At 39.3% G+C, this 20,750-nt stretch overlaps 1 protein-coding gene across 1 annotated transcript in view; it reads left to right on the top strand.

Annotated features, from left to right (window-relative positions):
* Positions 1-6,598: 6,598 nt before the first annotated feature.
* Positions 6,599-20,750, top strand: part of LOC135085151 (lachesin-like) — a 29,140-nt gene continuing 14,988 nt past the window's right edge. Inside the window, exons 1-4 of the mRNA XM_063979907.1 lie at positions 6,599-6,665; positions 9,800-9,889; positions 10,746-10,873; positions 15,083-15,277. Coding sequence (XP_063835977.1) covers positions 6,599-6,665; positions 9,800-9,889; positions 10,746-10,873; positions 15,083-15,277 — 480 coding nt within the window. The remainder of the gene's footprint in view (positions 6,666-9,799; positions 9,890-10,745; positions 10,874-15,082; positions 15,278-20,750) is intronic.

Below are 20,750 nucleotides of genomic sequence, written 5' to 3' on the forward strand. Positions count from 1 at the left end.
TTTCAGCCCGATCCGTCCAGTGGTAACGGGCTGTGCGTTGATAGATCACTATGTCAGTCAGTCACCTTGGAGTTATTTGAATTTGGATTTTCAAAAAACAAAGTTCAGTATTTATAGGTATGAATAAATATAACGCTAACAAGTCTACATTGACCCTAAATCTATCAAATCTCCCGGATAATCGGGTAAAAATTCAAACCACCCCATTATGGTACCCTTGAGCAGGGAATCAATAATGCGTTCACCCCTCACGTCTGGCCGCACACAATGGTCAGGGCTGGTAGTGTTTATTGCTTGCGTAGGGTTGCCACTAGATGAGAAAAAATGCCCAGACATTAAATAATTTTGTTTCGTGAAAACAAAATTTAAAATACTGGGCAAGTACCAAGTAAAATGTTAAATACGCGGTTGTTTTGTATTTTTCCTTTCGTTCTTAATTTTACGTCACTAAGTTATTAAATATTTTTTTATTATTGTCAATATACATAGTACAGTCTTTTAAAAATTATAATATTCTAGCTTTTGCCGACGGCTTCGCCCGCGTTAAATTCAGTCTCTCACAGATCATTATAAATTATAGCCTATTATTCTGATGTAAACAAAATGCTGTAGTTTCATCAAAATCAGTTCAGTAGTTTTTGCGTGACAGTGGAGTTATTCTCGGATGAAAGTTTTTTCGAATCGGCCTTAGTCGCTTACGACATCCACGGGAAGAGTAAGTAGGGTCCTATTCTACCTTACGTTTCACACACGTTTCACATGCGTTACAATTACGTTTCACAACGTTTCACATGCGTTTCACTTACGTTTCACATGCGTTTCACTTACGTTTCACACGCATTTCAATTACGTTTCACACGCGTTTCACGACAACCCTAGCTAAAACCCATTATTGTTGGACGGTGCTGCAAATTGGATGCGAGAATGCGTTTACCCCGAAATGTTTTGTATACCTACACATGTATTTTAATAATTTATAACATCAAAATTGTATTTCAAATAGAAAGTACATTAATACCCACTTAACAACAGTATATCTCGTACAATAGTGGGGGCTTTATTCTAAGTGTAGGAGATTTGGGATAGGAATGGGATGGGATACCTTCGATATAGCAGACTCCGCAGGATGGTCCAAGCTTGGTTCTTCTTTCACTTTCACAAACACTTGAATTTTATTGGATTGGGTTTAGCGCGCGAGAGGATTATTTTGGATACTTATTTCGTATTAACGCCCAGATAGGTAGGCGAAGCGGCGCGTTGCAATGCGAGAGCGAGACTGAAGGTGGGAGGGAGAGGATAGGGAAAGGACTGTCAGAGTGAGTGATAGAGAATAGTGTGACATGAGTTTGAATTGTATGAGGTTTTAATGCTGGCGCGTACACTAAGTACTTACCTAAGACCATTTACTTTAATATTGACCGTCTTTCTATAACATTTTAACTTTTGATTTTACCTTTTGAAATTGTAATACAACTAAAAGTGTGACGTCCACCTACAAGGTGGACCGACGACCTGATAAAGGTAGCAGGAAGGTGCTGGATGCAGGCCGCTACCAACCGGACGATGTGGAAGTCATTGGGGGAGGCCTACGTTCAGCAGTGGACGTCCTGTGGCTGAAATGATGATGATGATGATGATGATAAAAGAGTGTGAAATCAAGAAAACCCTTCCCTAAACAAAATATCAGCTCATTACTTAGATTTTCAATATTGATCCCATAAAAAACTGTAGCATTTGACCACCCAGCAGCGTTGCCAGTTTTTTTTTTCGCCAAGTCGGGACTTTGGTACTTTTTGAGTGAAAATAGCGGGACTCTTCCGTCAGAAGCGGGACATAGTAAAAAAACGTATATAATCAAAGGTTTTCAAATATTTATCTTTTTATTTGACTTAAAATTACGTTTACGTGACAATATATAGCAAAAGTAGCCTTAGAAAATGTATTTTAATAAAAAAATAATATTTTAAATCAGATGTACTCTATCGTTAAATTCGTCTTTAGAATAAAAAAAGAATAAAATTAAAAATGTTTTATTCTTTAGAATAATATGGCGTTTCAAACAATAGTTTGGTTAAGTGTCTCTCTCCGAAAAGCGGGACCGAGCCTGTCCCGCGCGGGACATTTAAATTTGATTTAAAAATCGGGACGTCCCGCCAAAATCGGGACGTCTGGCAACGCTGCCACCCAGTGACCCAAGACACCTTTTCTAATCGCTCTATATTGACTCTACCAGGAACCGAATCCACAACCCTCTTACAAGAAGGCATATTGATTCAGGAGACCATTACAATCCGACATGCCAAGAAAAATAAATAAATAATGATTTGAGCACCCCAAACTTGATACCAGTGATCGATTTATACGAGTACGATGGAATGCAGGGGGTTGGGGTAAATCAATTTGTATTAGTCGCGTTGCGTTTTAAAGATGTAATATTTGACACAAACATAAATTTATCACTAGCTTTCGGCCCGCGGCTTCGCCCGCGTGGAATTTTTCGGTTTTTTATTTAACCTATAACACTAACTAAGCAATAATGTGGCTTTCTATTTTAGTGAAAGAATTTTTAAAATCGGTTCAGTAGGTCCCGAAATTACCCCTTACAATTTAACAAACAAACACAAACTTTACCTCTTTATAATATTAGTATACCTATAGACTAGCGGCCGCCCGCGACTTGGTACGCGTGGATCCCGTTTTACCCCCTTAGGGGTGGAGTTTCGTAAAATCCTTTCTTAGCGGATGCCTACGTCATAACATCTACCTGCCAAATTTCAGCCCGATCCGTCTAGTAGTGGTTTGGGCTGTGCGTTGATAGATCACTTTCATTCAGTCACCTTTGAGTTAATTATTTAGATTCCAATACGGCATCCTGTTTTTTGCAGGATCCCGTTTAGTACATACGTGTTTTAAATTTTTAATACTTACGCCCATATTCACAAACATTACTATGCAGCTATGAGGTCTCATAGTGCGCGTGGACGCACAGGGTGACACACGAACCAATGACAGAGCTCTATTCAACGCTGTGCGTTCGATTTGCTGCTTCACTTAAGCAAGCATCGTTTGTGAATATGTATGGTATTTATTCACACAAACAACCGAGCGTTACTAGAATTCTGACAGTGTTACTCCAGCATAAACTGGACCACTGTATACAAAAATACCAATGATTTCCACAACGACCTTAAGTCGTCGGTCCAACGAGTCAAAGTAAACGTTTAGTATTAGTAAATCCGAAAAAAATCAAATGTTAGCGCGAACTAAAAGAGCACAGCGCCATCTAGTATAAAATTAATAAACTACCAACTAAAAGTCATCAAAGAGGTGACATTTTGTTTTTCTCTGGTGGCCGCTTGATTTTCGACATTCTGTTTAACATTAATAATTTTAGAGGTAAATGTAAAACTTATAATAAGGACCTTTTCCACGGAAAAACGGTTTTGCAGTATCCAGCAAAACAGGAATGTAAACACCCAAGTTAGTGTTTGAAATTCGAACGGATCTGTTTTTTCGGGACATTTGCAAACGGAATATTCGTGTGAATGTTAATATTAAAACGGGTATTACGTACTACTAAACGGGATCCTGCAGAAAACAGGATGTCTCCGTGGGAAAGTGAAAAGCTCTTAATCAAACTGCACGCGTTATACCTGAGCCAGAATAAATAATTAATCAGGGATGTTATGGACTAAGTATTACATTATCTGTGTTATGGATATCCGTAACCGAAACTTTCAGTTATCCGAAATAAATTCAAATTCAAATTGTGTTTATTGTGAAATCACAGGTACATAAGTCAGGTCATTAAATTTGTATGATAGATCAGCTATGTTCCGCCGCATGGGCATACAATACTAAAAGAATATCCCTAACCGTAACCGGTATAATATTATTCCTATTTCCGTAACCGTATCCATAACCGAAACTACATATCCATAACATCCCTAAATTATGCACAACTTCACAAGACGTAATACAATAAAAATCCGACATGGTATGAAGTTTAATACCATCGAAAGGCTTCATAGAGATATTTTATGCTAGTCAATTCTGACAGTGTTACTCCAGCATAATCTGGACCACTGTATGCAAAAATACCAATGATTTCCACAACGACCATAGGTCGTCGGTCCAACGAGATAGTGTGGACGTTGAGTATTAGTAAATTCGGAAAAAATCAAATGTTAGCGCGAACTAAAACAGCACAGCGCCATCTAGTAGAAAACTTATAAACTACCAACTAAAAGTCACTAAAGACACTACAATTTGTTTTTCTCGGTCATCCGGGGTGTCCGCTCGATTTTGGGACATTCTATAAAATAAAATAATAATGTGCACTAAGTAATTATGTATTGTAAAGAAAAAAAAATTGAAGAGACTGTTTTAATTAAATAGACTCCGAAACTACTGATCTGAATTAAACAATTCTTTCACCAATAGAATAAAAAAATCTGCGGCTATAAAATATTTTAAGACAGGACACTTATTCATAACTAGCTTTCCGCCCGCGGCTTCGCCCGCGTGGAATTTAGTCTGTCACAGAAAAACTTTATCGCGCGCGTCCCTGTTTCAAAAACCGGGATAAAAACTATCCTATGTCCTTTCCCGGGACTCAAACTATCTCTATGCCAAATTTCATTAAAATCGGTTCAGTGGTTTAGGCGTGAAAGAGAGACAGACAGAGTTACTTTCGCATTTATAATATTAGTACATATAGATAAATGTTATGAATTTTTGCATCACAATTGATATAACCAAACTTGCAACCCCCAATCCAAAAAAATCTAATAATCCTCGCTAAACGTTGTAAACGGATCAACAAATTGAACTCGATAAGTTTCGATCGCCATCTGTCTGTATGTATTAGCACACTGGCTCCCAATCTTTTGCAAGAATTATGTTTGAAGCCACGATAGCCGAACGGTGAAGGGGTCGGACTGGCCGACTCGTGATCCGGGGAACGCGGGTTCGTCGAACCCCGCCAATCGACTATTGTGGTGAGCCCACTCGTGACTCAAGCAGTACGAGGGGTTAACGGGACTATTTTGTGCCTTCAATGCATGCCGTAGTGGCCTGGTTTCCACCAAATGCAAAGTGGAGCAGAGCGGAAAAGTGTGGGGCCGTCAATTTTTTCTATAGAATTTGATAGACGTTTGTGCGAAGCAGAGAAAAGGAGTGGAAAAAATGAAATCTAATTAGTTATTCAAAACGCTTCTCCGCTCAGCTCCGCATTGGTGGAAACCGTGCCTAAGACAACATTTAGTTCCTATTTTTTAGAGTTATAATAAGTATAATTAATTTTATTTTATGCGTGTTCATCTTGTTGGGTAATTGAATAAATAAAATAATAATATTAACCTAGATTCCACAGTATATATATTTGATTTATCTACTGTGTAGATTCCCTACGGCCCAACTTTGGGAACCCCTGCCGCAACAGATGTGAAGTGCTTGCGGACTATTGACAAGCAATAATGGTATTTTTAGGGGCTCCGCTAACGAAGCTATAGGTTTAGAAAGAAAATATTATTGCGGGATTTATTTAAAAAATCTGCGCCCCCGGGGGAGGGTTGGTATACAAAAAATTAAATATTTATTTTTTAATAGGGTTTTACATGTTTTAAGAATGTTGCTGTTTATTTCTACACTAATATTCTAAAGAGGAAAACTTTGTTTGTTTGTTTGGTTGTAATGAATAGGCTCAAAAACTACTGGACCGTTTTTAAAAATTCTTTCATTATTCGTAAGCTACATTATCCACGAGTAACATAGGCTAAATTTTATTTTGAAAAAAAAATTGGGTTCCGTAAATTATGTAGATAATGTAGTCCACGCGCGCGAAGCCGCGGGCGGAAAGCTAGTCTTTAATAATTAAATAAAAAATAAAAAAATATTTGCCTGTAAGTTTTACAGATGGTCACTAAAGAAAAAGGTTACAGTATTGCGGGACACTGCAAACTCGATGTTTGTTTAGTTTTAAAACACGAATACTGCTAAACGGCATCCAGTACTAGCAAAAAACAAGATGACGTCTCTGTCTTTATCGCGCGCGTTAAAAACTATCTTGTCTTTTCCTGGGACTCACTCAAACTACTTACTATCTATACCTTTCATCAATATCGATTCAGTGTTAGGCGTGATCATGAAAGCGTAACAGAAAGACAGACTTTCGAATAGGGATGATGACTGGGTAATAAAATCGAAATTCTATTTAGTCCGTCTCAGACAGATAATAAAAAAAATTTGGAGACATATTTTTTAATTTTTTTCATAATCGAATAATTACAGTATGTCGCGTGACGTCACTTTTGAGTAAAAAATCTACTCAAGCGTGACGTATCGCGCCATTTCAACTCGATGTAGCACTGTTATTATTTAATTATGAAAGAAAATAAAAATACGAGTCCAATATTTTCTAATTATCTGTCTGACGGAGAGATAATTGAAATTTTGTCATCTAGCCTATTATAACATAGGTACGAATATATCCGTACTACTTTTAAGTGGGAATGATATACTTATACATAGATTGTGTACACAGGTTCTCAAACTTTTCCTCTTTTGTCCTCAGATGGGGCGGGGGGGCTGACGCACCATGGAGGGGGGCTGGCTCGTGCTCGCCGCCGTCCTCGCCGCGGCGCGGGCGCAGCCTAGCAACAGGAGTGAGTGTCTTCAGTTATTACCTACTAAAGCCGGGTCCGTGAGCACGTAGAATTTTGTCCAATGACCCCAAGCTACCCATCCTTATCGCTCGCGCGTAGTTATATTGGTGTCACGACTGTGCGACGGGCGCCCAGTGAGTGTGAGAAACTATGTAGTTCAACGATAGTGGCGCCCCCCTGTCAATGAGTTTGATGGTCATCTATAAAAAAACAGATATGACATGGACAGGAGGGGGCTATCAATACTTGGTTATTAGTTCCGATTTTTGCCACGTTGGACAACACTAAGTGTCCCTTACAGAATTTTCAATACTGGATTAATGATAGTTCAGATTTTTGCCACTTGACGTTTCACTTGACGTTTCACTTGACGTATCTCTCTCCCACAGAGATATTAATTAATCCATTTCGAATTTCGAAGCCATTTCGCAGTATAGACCGTATAGACCCCAAATCTTCTAACCGGATATGACGTCACGCGATTCCATGATGGCGTCGCCCGGCCGTTATTTTGGCGCGAAACGTTTATTTATTTTGTTTGAGATCGCCCTGCGATTTGTGAGGAGATGGAATCGACGCTTCCGGAAGGTAATTTAGGGTTTGGAGTTTTATTTACTTACGTAGGTATGAAGAAAATAGATTAAGTTCACTATAAATACCGTAATGGACCATGGAAGATGCGTGGTTTTGCCTGTCATGAATTTTAGTCATAATTTCAGTAAAATTACCGTTTTTGTTATAGTTTGTAAAAAAAAATAGGAGAACCACTCCGAAAAGTCTACATAATAAAAGGATTTAAAAATCATAAAAAAATATCCGTACACAAAATGAAAATACTGCCAAAATATTCATGTTCAAGATGTTAAAACAAAACATGTATTGTATGTCGGCCGTTTGGTGTAGTGGTTCGAATCGGACAACTATTCCGGAGGTTGCGGGTTCGATTCCCGCACAGTACAAACATTTGTGTGCATGAACATTTATTTGTTTGTATTTGACTGGGTGTTTTCTATGTATACTATGTATGTATTTACAAAAAAAAAAGTATTTAAATGTGTTTATATCCGTTGTCTAGTACCCATAGTACAAGCTTTGCTTAGTTTGGGACTAGAAGCGCAGTGTAAAATGTCCAAGGATATTTATATTTTATATTTATACTAGCTTTCCGCCCGCGGCTTCGCCCGCGTGGAATTTTGTCTGTCACAGAAAAACTTTATCGCGCGCGTCCCTGTTTCAAAAACCGGGATAAAAACTATCCTATGTTCTTTCCCGGGACTCAAACTATCTCTATGCCAAATTTCATCAAAATCGGTTGCGAGGTTTAAGCGGGAAAGCGTAACAGACAGACAGACAGACAGAGTTACTTTCGCATTTATAATATTAGTTGGGATTTATATAATATCAAAACTAAGTACATTGTTGTTACATTGACATTAAAAAGAGTACCTAATCAAATAAAAGAAAAGTATCTAATATCATCTAAAAAAGACCTTAGTGTTTGTAACTACACAGGACAGAACGATAATAAATCCCAAACACCTAAAAATCAATCAAAACCCGCAAAACAACTTCAATTTTCTTACCAAGATCCATTACTCAGTGCTGCCAACTTGCGGATCAAAACAAGCGACTTCCGGGCAACAAACATGGCCGACATAATAAATATGGCCGCCGGCACCGGTCGTTTCCCGCTTCCGACCGTTGCATTTAATTGTTTAATCTTGTATTCTTGTTATGGGTTATGGTTGTGAAATAATTTCTGTTATGGGATATAATGTAGTTAATTAATGTATGTAAAACTAGCTTTCGCGCGCGGCTTCGCCCGCGTGGAATTTTGTCAGTCACAGAAAAACATCATCGCGCGCGTCCCTGTTTCAAAAACCGGGATAAAAACTATCCTATGTCCTTTCCCGGGACTCAAACTATCTCTATACCAAATTTCATCAAAATCGGTTCAGTGGTTTAGGCGTGAAAGCGTGACAGACAGACAGACAGAGTTACTTTCGCATTTATAATATTAGTATAAATAAAGTATAATAGTATAAATAAAAGTATAGATTACATTTTGAACCAGTGTTCAACGTCCGTTTATCTTTTTTGTAATAACACTGCACTGTCTTAAAGCCATTTTTTTTTTTCAATAAAACTTCAGTACAACTTCTCACAGTTAAATTATTTCCAAAACCATCCATTGAAATGACATATAGAATAGACTGAGAAGCGAACTTTTTGCTGAGTATTCTGCAAGTAATTTATTATAAAAGTTTTATGGACTCAAAAGATTTATACCAGTGCATCTGACAGCTAAAATATTGCCGTTGGGTGCATATCGTGTATTTTACCTGTAGGCAGATTTCTAAGTATAGAAACTCAGAACAAAATTGTCACAAAATGCGGACTACCTAAAATATCTTTATATTTTTGGACAACACAAAAAATAAAATTAAATAAACACTAAAGGCCGTGACAGTGTCCTAAAATAATAAACTACCAACTCAAAGTCACCAAAGAGGTGGCGCTGTATACCTGCCTGCGGTGGTAGAAATTGAAACTAAAATTATTTTAAGTAATAAATAATTCACACGTTTAATCTTGATAATATTAATTAAAAAAATATTGTTAAACAGAATGTCCCAAAATAAAAGAAAAATAAATTGTGGCGCCCACTTTTGCTATTAGTTGGTAGTTTGTTCATTTTCCGCTAGATGGCGGTGTGCTGATTTAGCTCGCGCTAACATTTGATTTTTTCCGATTTTACTAATACTGAACGTCCACTTTGACTCGTTGGACCGACAATTATTCGTCGTTGTGGAAATCCTTGTATTTTTGAATACAGTGGTCCAGTTTATACTGGAGTAACACTGTCAGAATTTTCTATTATTTTCTAATGTGCCAAGTCGATGTTAGTTGCTGTTCCCACCGCTGCAACTCCTGTGTAGCCAGGATCTACAGCTTGACCGCCAACAACCCAACCAGTGAAGGTCAAGTTTGTCCCGGGGAAAGTTAAACTGTCATTGGACCCGCAACGAAATTAATCAGAAGAACATAGGAGTACGAAGTTAAGGTTCAACTTTCCATGGTCAAAGCTAGTTTAAAATTAGTAGGATTAATATTTTTTTTTGTTTTCTTTACAGACGATGGCCCGCGGTTTCTTTCGCGGGGCCATTCCTTCCGTACAGTCGTGGGGGACACACTACTTCTGCCATGCCAAGTGCAAAATTTGGGTGAGTTGCTTTAATTTTACAAAATTACCTTACCTTTTCAATAGTTACCTTTTTTTACTGATTAAACTTGTTTAGTGAGTAATGTGGTGCAGTTTCTTATATTATTTTTCCATTGATTCCGTTAACCCGACTATGTTCTGTGGTTAACCCCTCCGACCCCGACTATTGTCCAGTTTTGCGTGTAGTAATGCAGTCCCGCAAAACTGGACTGTCATGATTAAATTCCAACTCCAAATACGAACGGATCGGTTTTTTTTTCGAGCGGGAAACTGAAACGGGATGTTTGTCTAAATGTTAATATTATAACACGTATTCTAAACAGGATCCTGCAAAAAACTGTTCATGCAAGGTTGATGGGATCCTGCAAAAAACGGGATGTCTCAGAGGGAACAAGCCTTTAATATGATTAAAACACGTATGTACTACTAACTACTAACGGGATCCAAAAAACAGTTCCTGCAAAAAGCGGGATGTCCCCATGTGAATGAGCCTTTAGCCTAGGCGCAGACCACCGACTTTTAGTTGGCCGATAGTTGTGCCCGATTTTAATTTGTATGAAGAATCGGCCAAATCGAATCGGCGTAGTGTGCGCACTCCCATACATTGCCCATACTGATCAACTGCCCGACTAAACTATCGGCCGACAAAAAATCGGTGGTCTGCGCCTGGGCTTATTGTTTCTCTTGGTTGTTTCTTTCTTTCTTAATCCTTAAAGGTTCGGCCAAACCAACGCGATCAGCCAGCGTGCAGCGATGGCGATCAGACTTAAATGCATTGATCGCCATCGCTGCACGCCGGCTGATCGCGTGAGATCGCGTTGGTTTGGCTGAACCTTAATTTCATCTCTCTCTCCCAGGCTCGCTGGTGCTCCTCTGGCGACGAGGGCCAGCTGTCCTGACGGCCGCCAGCCTTATGGTGACCAGAGACGAGCGGTTCCGACTGGTGGACGGATATAATCTGCAGATCACTGATGTTGGGCCTCAGGTAATATAATATAAATATTATTCTTGGACATCGCTTACTTAAGCACAGTCAGCATCAAATACACTGGTCATCACAAAAATCGACCCTCCCGCGACAAGCACTTTCAAACGTATGCATCCCCACTTCCCACCAATATTACTATACTATATTACCATTTAAAAGCCTAGTTCTAAACTTAATTTCATTAAAGGAAAGGTTTTTACCCCAAAAATGTGTCTCTAGAAGAATCCAGTCACTTCTTCAAAAAATAGGTAGTTACGCTTGAGCCAACTGTTATGGCTATAAAACTGTTAAGTTGGGATTAATCGCTATCCATCTGTTAAAGAGGACACGTGAGGTCATTATTTGGTTTTATAACCATAAAAATTGGTCTAATTGATCCCAGAGGTGAGCCAAATTTTTTGGGCTTTCAAATAACATTAATATTGTTGGGGCACCATGAGTGTGTCAGTAGAAACGAGTTTTCCTGTAAAACGTAGGTGGGCCGATTTTTGTGACGACCAGTGTAGTTCGTGACACACAAAGTGGTCAAAAAGTTGACAACATCTTATTCCAATTGTAACAAAGACGTGTTGAATTTTTTGGCTATTTGGAGTATCACGAACTATTTGACGCTGACTATACTATGGGCCTCATAAGAAGGCTCAAGGTCACCCAAAGGGCGATGGAGCGGGCCATGCTCGGAGTTTCCCTGCGTGATCGAATCAGAAATGAGGAGATCCGCAGGAGAACAAGTGACTGACATAGCCCGCAGAATCGCTAAAATCAAGTGGCAGTGGGCGGGGCACGTAGCTCGTAGAGCTGATGGCCGCTGGGGCAGGAAAGTTCTCGAGTGGCGACCACGGGCCGGAAGACGTAGTCTGGGCAGGCTCCTCACTAAATGGACCGACGTTCAGGGAGGTGCCTGGATGCAGTTGGAGCAGGACCGGTCGTTGGTGGCGGATCAGCAAGCCGCCACTGTTAAAAGATGGATGTGGTAGAGACGGAGTCTGCACACACATTTATACGGACTACTTGAGCAAGGCTCAGCTACACCGGCTCCTGCCTCTGCTCAATAAGACGGAGATTGGTGGATTTTTAGTGGGTAGGCCCCTCCCTTCTGGAGGGGAGAGCCGCACATAACCCGTCGCCTTACCACAGCGGCGGGTATGCAACTCAAAGCATTTTTACCACCGAAAAAAAAGGACCGGTCCTTGTGGGAGGCATTTGTCCAGCAGTGGACGTCATTAGGTGGGAATCGAACCTGAAACCTCTAGGTCTAAAAGATGGTCTTACCACTACACCACAAAGTCAATTATTAAAATCGTCGTTTATAAAATCCAATCAATTTAAACGACAAGATGAATCCAAATCCAGGTTAATCTCTTCAAAGTTTTGAGTAAAAAACACTGAATGTGAATCCGAAGTCATTTCTTTAAGTCTTAATTAAAAATCAAGATTCAATCATTAGATTAGTGCCCTCGAGGGCAGATCAACTTGTCGGTAAATTACGAATCTTTCAATGCATTTTGAATTTTAAATCTTAAGTAAGTTATTTAAGGTAGAAAGTCAATTACGATTTTCTTTTTGTGGTGCTCTAAGGGGGCGTCCATTAATTACGTGAGACTTTTAGGGGGGGGAAGGGGTCCAGAAACACCTCACTTAATCTCACGTGGGGGAGAGGGGGGGGGTGTCGAGAAATATCACGTAATTTTTTTCCACAACAAAAAGAGTAAATCCTCCGTCTGCATTTGTGAACACAGACCCAGTTCTTAGATCCGCAGTTTGCTACCAATGCTTAAATATTAACAAAATGTAAACGAATAGTTAAAAATTGTACTAAAAGTAAAAATACTGGGTCTAGATTGTTTTGTTTTATCATTTCAGTTAATTTTTTTACGCAGGTCGGGTTTTTTTAAAATAATCTAATATTTTCAAAGCATGGATATCTCATTTACATTGCAAATAGGCATTTTGGAATATCTCACGTGAGATTAGGGGGTGGGGGAGGGGGTCTGGCAAAATCTCATGAAATCTCACCAAGGGGGGTGGGGGGGTTGAAAAATAGCCAAAATTGTCTCACGTAATTAATGGACGCCCCCTAATGTGTTCGCAGTTGTACACTTGTACAGTCAACATCAAATAGTGACTGTACGACCACAGAACAAATAACAAATCTGTCAAAAAAAGAAATCTGAAAAAGTCAACCCAAAATAAAGATAAAAAAATTTAAAGCCAGTTAATTTAACAAATTTAACAAGTTAATTTTGTGATATTTTAAAATTTTATGACCTAGTAGGTCATAAAATTTTAAAATATCACAAAATTAACTCTATCTCCTAAACTAAGCAAAATTGTATTTATTTATTTAGGACACCCAACAAGACAGACACAAGTACAAGCAGAGGGGTTTACATACATTGTAGAATAGAATAGAATAGAATATAATAACGTTTATTTTGCTGCCACATGAATACACATACAAACATAAAACAAACGGTCAACATTACAGAACCAGTCAAAAGAATGACAATTAAAATTAAAATTAATCGGGACAGTTACTTAAGCGGCATTGCAGCGTTGTATAACATTATATTTGGGGGTGATTTAGTTAGTACACCGTGATGTAAGGAATCTAAAATTTTCTTTTAGACCTCACTGTTTTGGCCACCCTGTATAACGAGTAAAAGTGTTAATGATGCGATATGGGAACCTTTTTCCCACTTTTCGCGCGTCCCACTAACCGGCAAGACTGACCATAACGCCCGATGTAAAAATTTGAATACGGTACATAACATTTTCCGGCTTCTGTACCCGTATTACCCTTTTATGACTTCATACCCATGGGGTGCCAATGGGACCCTATTACTTGTGCTATTACATAATGCCTAAGCTGTCTGTCAGCTGGTCAAAATAATTTAAATTTACAGAATAAAAACGAAATAAAAATAGATCCTACTTAATTACTTATTCAATCTACATAGCCTAATTTGTGAATTTACACACTCTTCGACATAACGTCAAGAAAATAAGAGACAAGTCTATGCCTCAAAAGTTATGACCAAAATAACAAACAATGAATGACCCTATGAAAATTTCCCTCCGAAATGTCAAAATATGGCCGCAAATTGCTCGTGAATACCACTGCGTCCCAAATTAAGCACTTTTTTTCATATGAATACAACGAATTACCTCAAATTGCATCCCAAATTCGTTATTATTGTCGAAAAAATCAACATGGCGTCTCGGAAAGATGGCCGAATTGCCGCGCGAAAGCACCAATGCTGCCAACATAAAAAATAACGAGAAGGAACCACGAAAAAGGTTTTATGCGGTGATTATCATATTTTTTCATACCAATTACCATTTAGGGATGTTTTTTAGCCGCAAAAGGAGGATCTATGCAATTATTTTTGGTTAATCGCAATAAATGCAGCCGTAGATTTAAAATGTAGTTGTTTATGATTTGTTGCTTATTTTGCATACGTTTAATGTTTTTTATTGGCCATTTCTTCGAAGATGTAGCGCTATGAATATAAAGGTCTTAATTAGAAGTAGAAAGAACGCATAAAAATAAAATAAATCAATTATCTACTTAAAAAGTTTACACATATTTTTGTTTATTACATTTTACTTAGAAATACAATCTCTGAACACAACCTTATATCATGGAACTTGAGCGTGATAGTTTTTGGTCTATATTCAGTTGATTTTAATGTGCATCACAATATTTTTTTTAAACTTGTCAGTATCGATTGGCTCAGGTAGCTCAGTGGTTACTGCAGTCGCCCGGCAAGCGAAAGAAATTAAGTACTGAATAGACATTTTAAAATAAAAATAAAAACGCGTACTCTGGCACTTGTGTTTTCGCCAGATCTCTGACCGGGTAGCTCGTCTCGGTAGCTCAGTGGTCATCGTGGTCATCTTTCGTACCACTGGTCATCTTTTGGGTCAAGCTACAACTATGGGTATAAACACTTACTACCCGTTCGCGCTAAGTTTGCCGGTCCGTGGAATGCGCGTCCCCTCCCCCAACCGCGATTAAACGCAATTAATTAGTGATTAAACGCAATTAATGTGTCTTATTTTACGCAAATATACAATTTTTATCAATAATAATAAATAAAAAATATTTAAAAAATAGTTTGATAAAGATATAGACGCTTCCCTTCGAGTGGCGTCATATCGCCAGCAGCAAACTTAAAGCGAACGGATCTTTTGTTTTTCCAGGACGCAGGCGACTACGTCTGCCAGATCTCCGACCGGGTGGCTCGCGACCAAGTCCACACAGTGGAGGTGTTGGTACCACCGTCTGTCCGCGCGTCGCCCGAGTCGCGACACGCGGCCGCGCGGCGCGGGGGCGCTGCGGTGCTAGAATGTCGTGCAGCTGGCAACCCCGTGCCTACTGTCACGTGGCACAAGCTGGTAAGACTACCCGCAGTTTTCACAAAATCCCAAACCGCCAATCGCTAAATACCCACGACAAGAGGCGACTGTCACGTGGCACAAAATGGTGAGATCCTGGTGTTCCTACTCGCATTTTAAAAACAGTTTTCAAAGCCCAGTTTCACCAGTGCTTCAGGACCAAAAGAACCACGTGACCATTGAGTTACTAACACGTGGCACAAGCTCGTGAGTATCACCTATAGCCCGGTCGCCGAGCACGTAGAATTTCGTCCAATGACCCCAAGCTACCCATCCTTATCGCTCGCGCGTAATTATATTGCTGTCGCGACTGTGCGAAGGGCGGCCGCAGTGAGTGTGCGAGCGCGACAGCAATATAATTACGCGCGAAGTAGCATTGGATGAAATTCTACGTGCTCGGCGACCGGGCTTACCTGCAATTTAAAAAGCGCTTTTACACAACCCACTTCAAGACAATTGTTACAATAAAATTTCAATGGTAGCTCAGTGCACGACCATGTGCACACAGTGGAAATACAAACGACATCAAGCCGATCAATACAGGACCTTATGTAGTTGTAATAGAGCACACAGTGGAGGTGTTGGTACCGCCGTCTGTTCGCGCGTCGCCCGAGTCGCGACACGCGGCCGCCCGTCGCACAGTCGCGACAGCAATATACTTAATTACGCGCGAGCGATAAGGATGGGTAGCTTGGGGTCATTGGACAAACGACATCACATCAAGCCGATCAATACAGGACCTTATGTAGTTGTAATAGAGGCCACACAGTGGAGGTCGCCCGAGTCGCGACACGCGGCCGCTCGGCGCGGGGGCGCGGCGGTGCTGGAGTGCCGCGCGGCTGGCAACCCCGTGCCTACCGTCACGTGGCACAAGCTGGTGAGACTACCCGCAGTTTTCATAGAAAAATACCCACAAAATCACCCATAAAATTCCGTCTTTCTTTCTCTAAATACCCACTGAAACTCAAGCCGTCAAGTGTGTTCCTGGTGAGTCTACCCACAGTTTTCATAGGTACACACGAAAACTCAAACCGCCATTCACTAAATACCCACAACTGTCCCGTGGCACAAAATGGTGAGTAGCTACTACTTAAGAGCCATTTCACAAAAATATTCCGCGCGAATTTAGGTAAAAGCTGTCAACGCAACGTCAAAAGAGTAAAAAGAACGCTGAAATGGACAAAAAAATCTTGAGCTGTGACCGTATTAAGACTTGATTTAAGTTATTAATTTTAAGGTAGAATGAGGTATTCAAACTTGATAAATTAATTTAAATTTTTAATAGAGTTTATTAAGTCTTTTATATTTCGATTCATATAATGAAACACGAATAGGTATAATATGTAAAATATATATTAAGTACTAAATAAAGACAGTCACATAGTGAAAAAAAAATCTGCCCCCTTACAGCTCCATCATCGGACCCTGGATACGAACTATACGTCAAGGCGAATCACACAAGCCCAAACTCCATAGGGTTCTATTGTTTTGTTACGGAGGTGGCCATTGCATCTCCTCCAGATCCATTATCAGACAGAGCTAAGAAATAAATAAATAAATATTATTATAAGTAAACAAATAACTAAAATAATTCATCTTACTATCTTACTTCTTACTAGTCTTACTAATATTATAAATACTAAGGTTTGAGTGGATGTCTGGGTGTTTGTTACACTTTCACGCAAAAACTACTGAACAGATTTTGATGAAACTTTACAGTACAGTACAGCAGTACTAGGCAGTCTGTGTTCAACTATCACTCGGGTCTGACGTTCCTATCGCAAGACCTTTGGTTCACTCAGTTCCGATACGACTCTAGTGCTGTGTGTAATCATTTTCGTGAATACACTGAGTTTATTAATTTCTACGAGTGGATTTCATTTTGACTGAGACCTACGCCATGAACCCTGAACCAGAAGACCCTGTCGCCAGCGTAAGCGACGCTCATCCATCCCTGGCGTCGACCAGAATAACAATGTATAGGCTATAATTTATGACGATCTGTGACAAACTAAATTTCAAGCGGGTGAAGCCGCGGGCAATACTACATATTTCGTACTAGCTTTTTGCCCGCGACTTCTTCTGCGATGAAGTGGAAAATGGTTCTAATAGAATAAAAATATTCTAAGAAAATTAATTTTGTTAAATAATATTTTTTGATATAAAATCTACAAATTATTATGTTTAAATATTTGAATACTTACAAAATTATGAGATCTTTCTAAAACAAAATTAAAACACTACACCTGCCGCAGATTTCTTTGTAAACAATGTTTTTTTGTTTTTCCTTCAGGTGCTAAAATCACCAGGCTATTGTGTGCGCATACTCTGCAGTATTCCACATACAACTGGTCGTCGGAGAAGCATAGATTTCCATTAAGTCTACTCCCGCTACCATACAGAACTCCGCTAAAACTCGTGAGGGCGCCAACACTTACTTTTGTATCGAAAATTAGTATGAGCAGCTGCGCACGCGGTTGCCCGTTGCAGGCTCTATGCAACCACACTATTTTAAACCGTGGTCCATAAGCATGAGATGGGAAACTGCACTCTCTTGAATTCTCTTGAATTTGATGGTGTTAGGGCAATCCTAGGAATGAATACAGACTTTCCAATGGAATCTCCTCATCAATATTGCGAAATTGCGAGTTGCAATGCAATGTTACGTTTTCACTTGTTATTTTATTGTTATCTGACCTTGATTTTTCAAACACGTGTCAAAATAAAAAAAATAATTTAAATCAAAAGTACTAAGGAATATTTCATTGATATCAACTTAGAAACAAGCACAGATCACAGAAACTAAAGGGAAATGTGACAAGGGACAAATTGGAACATATTGCTTGTGAAAGCAATGATGACAGTAGCGAAGTCATTATGTAAACAGTTTATATTGCTTGCATAGTACTAAAGATTATTCGAACGTTGAATACTGATACCGCAGTGGATAATGAGCACATAATTTGATTTCTTTGTGTGTGTGAATTTCTAATACGACACTGAGTTTCGAACTCAGCGCATTACTTAGCATCTCTCTATATTTCTATGGAACCAAGTTATCTCACAAAATAACATTCCACACCTTTTTAACCTAGTCAGGTAATAATTTTAATAAAATACGAAGCACGTCATCTATCAATAGGATATATGTATATTTTAGAAGTTAATAAATTATGCATAAAATATAAACACTTAAGAAGTTTAGTTAAATCGTAGAATTTCTGAAAAACAAGTACTAAAATCGTACTGAAAAAAAAGTATCAATAATATGTTATCTAATTTATTTATTAAACGTCGAATTTTATCAAAGATTTTGGACTAAAGTTTTTGAAAATATTTTATAGCCTACATAGAAAAAAATTAGGATTCTAAATCGTGAAAGAATTTTTTTTCGGAGCCTATTGCCTCCAAACAAACAAACAAACAATTAAATCTTTCCTCTTTTATTAGTATAGATTTAACAACAAAGCTTCCCTCTCGAAACAAAACGCTTCTTTTTCTTCTTCACGAAACAAAACTCAAAGCGGATAAATAAATAAACAAATCTTTGGACAATTTCACAGCGCCATCTAGTCCAAAAGTAGTCAACCAATATGCTTGTGTTAAGGGTGCTAGCATAATGGATATACTTTTTATAATTTATTTATTAAATTAAATACATGGTACCTACATATTATACATAGTGACACCCAGATCCGTCAAAGAAATTAAAATTATTCATTTCAATTTCTGCTCGGCCGACCGACTCGAAACAGCCTCTCGGCATAGTATCAAATGCATTTGGTCGCCGTACAAATCACCGCTTCACGACACGAACGCACGTAAACGTCACGGCGGGAAAAATGACACAGGTCCTGCCTTGACGGGCGCTCGCGCCATACTAATCGATGTCGGCTTGCGTATTGTAATTTATACTGATATTCACATCAATATTTTGACAAAGTGGTTACTAATATTTAAACAATAACTGTAGAAATCAATTCTACAATGAATATTCTTTATTTTGGGATACTTTTATTGCAGTTATTGCTGTGTTTTTAAACCAAAAACCACGATCAAAATGTGACGTTAATCTTCAAATTTGCCAAATTATTTTTAGATTTTACTCAATAATGGTAATGAAATTCAAGAATCTATTTCATTAATGGACTACAAGAATATATGTCCGATGATTACTATATATTTTTAAGCTTATTATATGAGCATAAATAATAGATACAGGACTTTGAAAATGAGTCTGCGGCAATTTTTCCGTAAAATGGTTGTGGGAGATGGGGCACTGTGAATTAAGCAAAAGAGTTTTAGTAAATCCGTTTCATTAATGGTCAACACCAAGGATTGACCTATCTTTCGCATTTATTAAATAATCTCTGGGTGTTGCTTAAGATAGTAATTCATGCTTCCAAAATCTTAGAAATTCGCACGAAAATGTAAAATGGCTTACCCAAATATAAAACAAACTTGGCGGCGCATTATGGCAGACGAGACGAAGAAGATCGGCAAGACTTGGAGCAAGATCAAACGCTATGGAGGACTGTTATGGACGCCCTCTGCCCCATCTAGGAGACATAAGACATTAAGTCAAGTTACCCAATATAGGCTGGCATCCCTGTGCCATATAAAACCACCACCATAATTTATATACAACGAATCATCAGCTGCAAGTAGTAAGAGTAGAATAAGATCCACTTTCATGTGAATGTCGTAAGAAGCGACTAAGGGATATGAGAACATCAGAGATTCAGAGCCCTTCAACTCATCTGAGAGTTTAGACATGTGAGATACGATCACTAGCACAGTGGAAACACAAACGACATCACACCAAGCCGATCAATACAGGAACTTATGTAGTTGTGATAGAGGCTGCACAGTGGAGGTGCTAGCGCCCGAGTCGCGACACGCGGCCGCCCGTCGCACAGTCGCGACAGCAATATACTTAATTACGCGCGAGCGATAAGGATGGGTAGCTTGGGGTCATTGGACAAACGGCATCACACCAAACCGATCAATACGACCTTATGTAGTTGTAATAGAGGCCACACAGTGGAGGTCGCCCGAGTCGCGACACGCGGCCGCCCGTCGCACAGTCGCGACAGCAATATACTTAATTACGCGCGATCGATAAGGATGGGTAGCTTGGGGTCATTGGACAAACGACATCGCACCAAGCCGATCAATACAGGACCTTATGTAGTTGTAATAGAGGCCACACAGTGGAGGTCGCCCGAGTCGCGACACGCGGCCGCGCGGCGCGGCGGTGCGGCGGTGCTGGAGTGCCGCGCGGCTGGCAACCCCGTGCCTACCGTCACGTGGCACAAGCTGGTAAGACTACCCGCAGTTTTCATAGAAAAATACCCACAAAATTACCCATAAAATTCCGTCTTTCTTTCTCTAAATACCCACTGAAACTCAAGCCGTCAAATGTGATCCTGGTGAGTCTACCCACAGTTTTCATAGGTACCTACACACGGTG

Source organism: Ostrinia nubilalis, chromosome 28 (genome assembly GCF_963855985.1).
Source record: "Ostrinia nubilalis chromosome 28, ilOstNubi1.1, whole genome shotgun sequence".
NCBI lineage: Eukaryota > Metazoa > Arthropoda > Insecta > Lepidoptera > Crambidae > Ostrinia > Ostrinia nubilalis.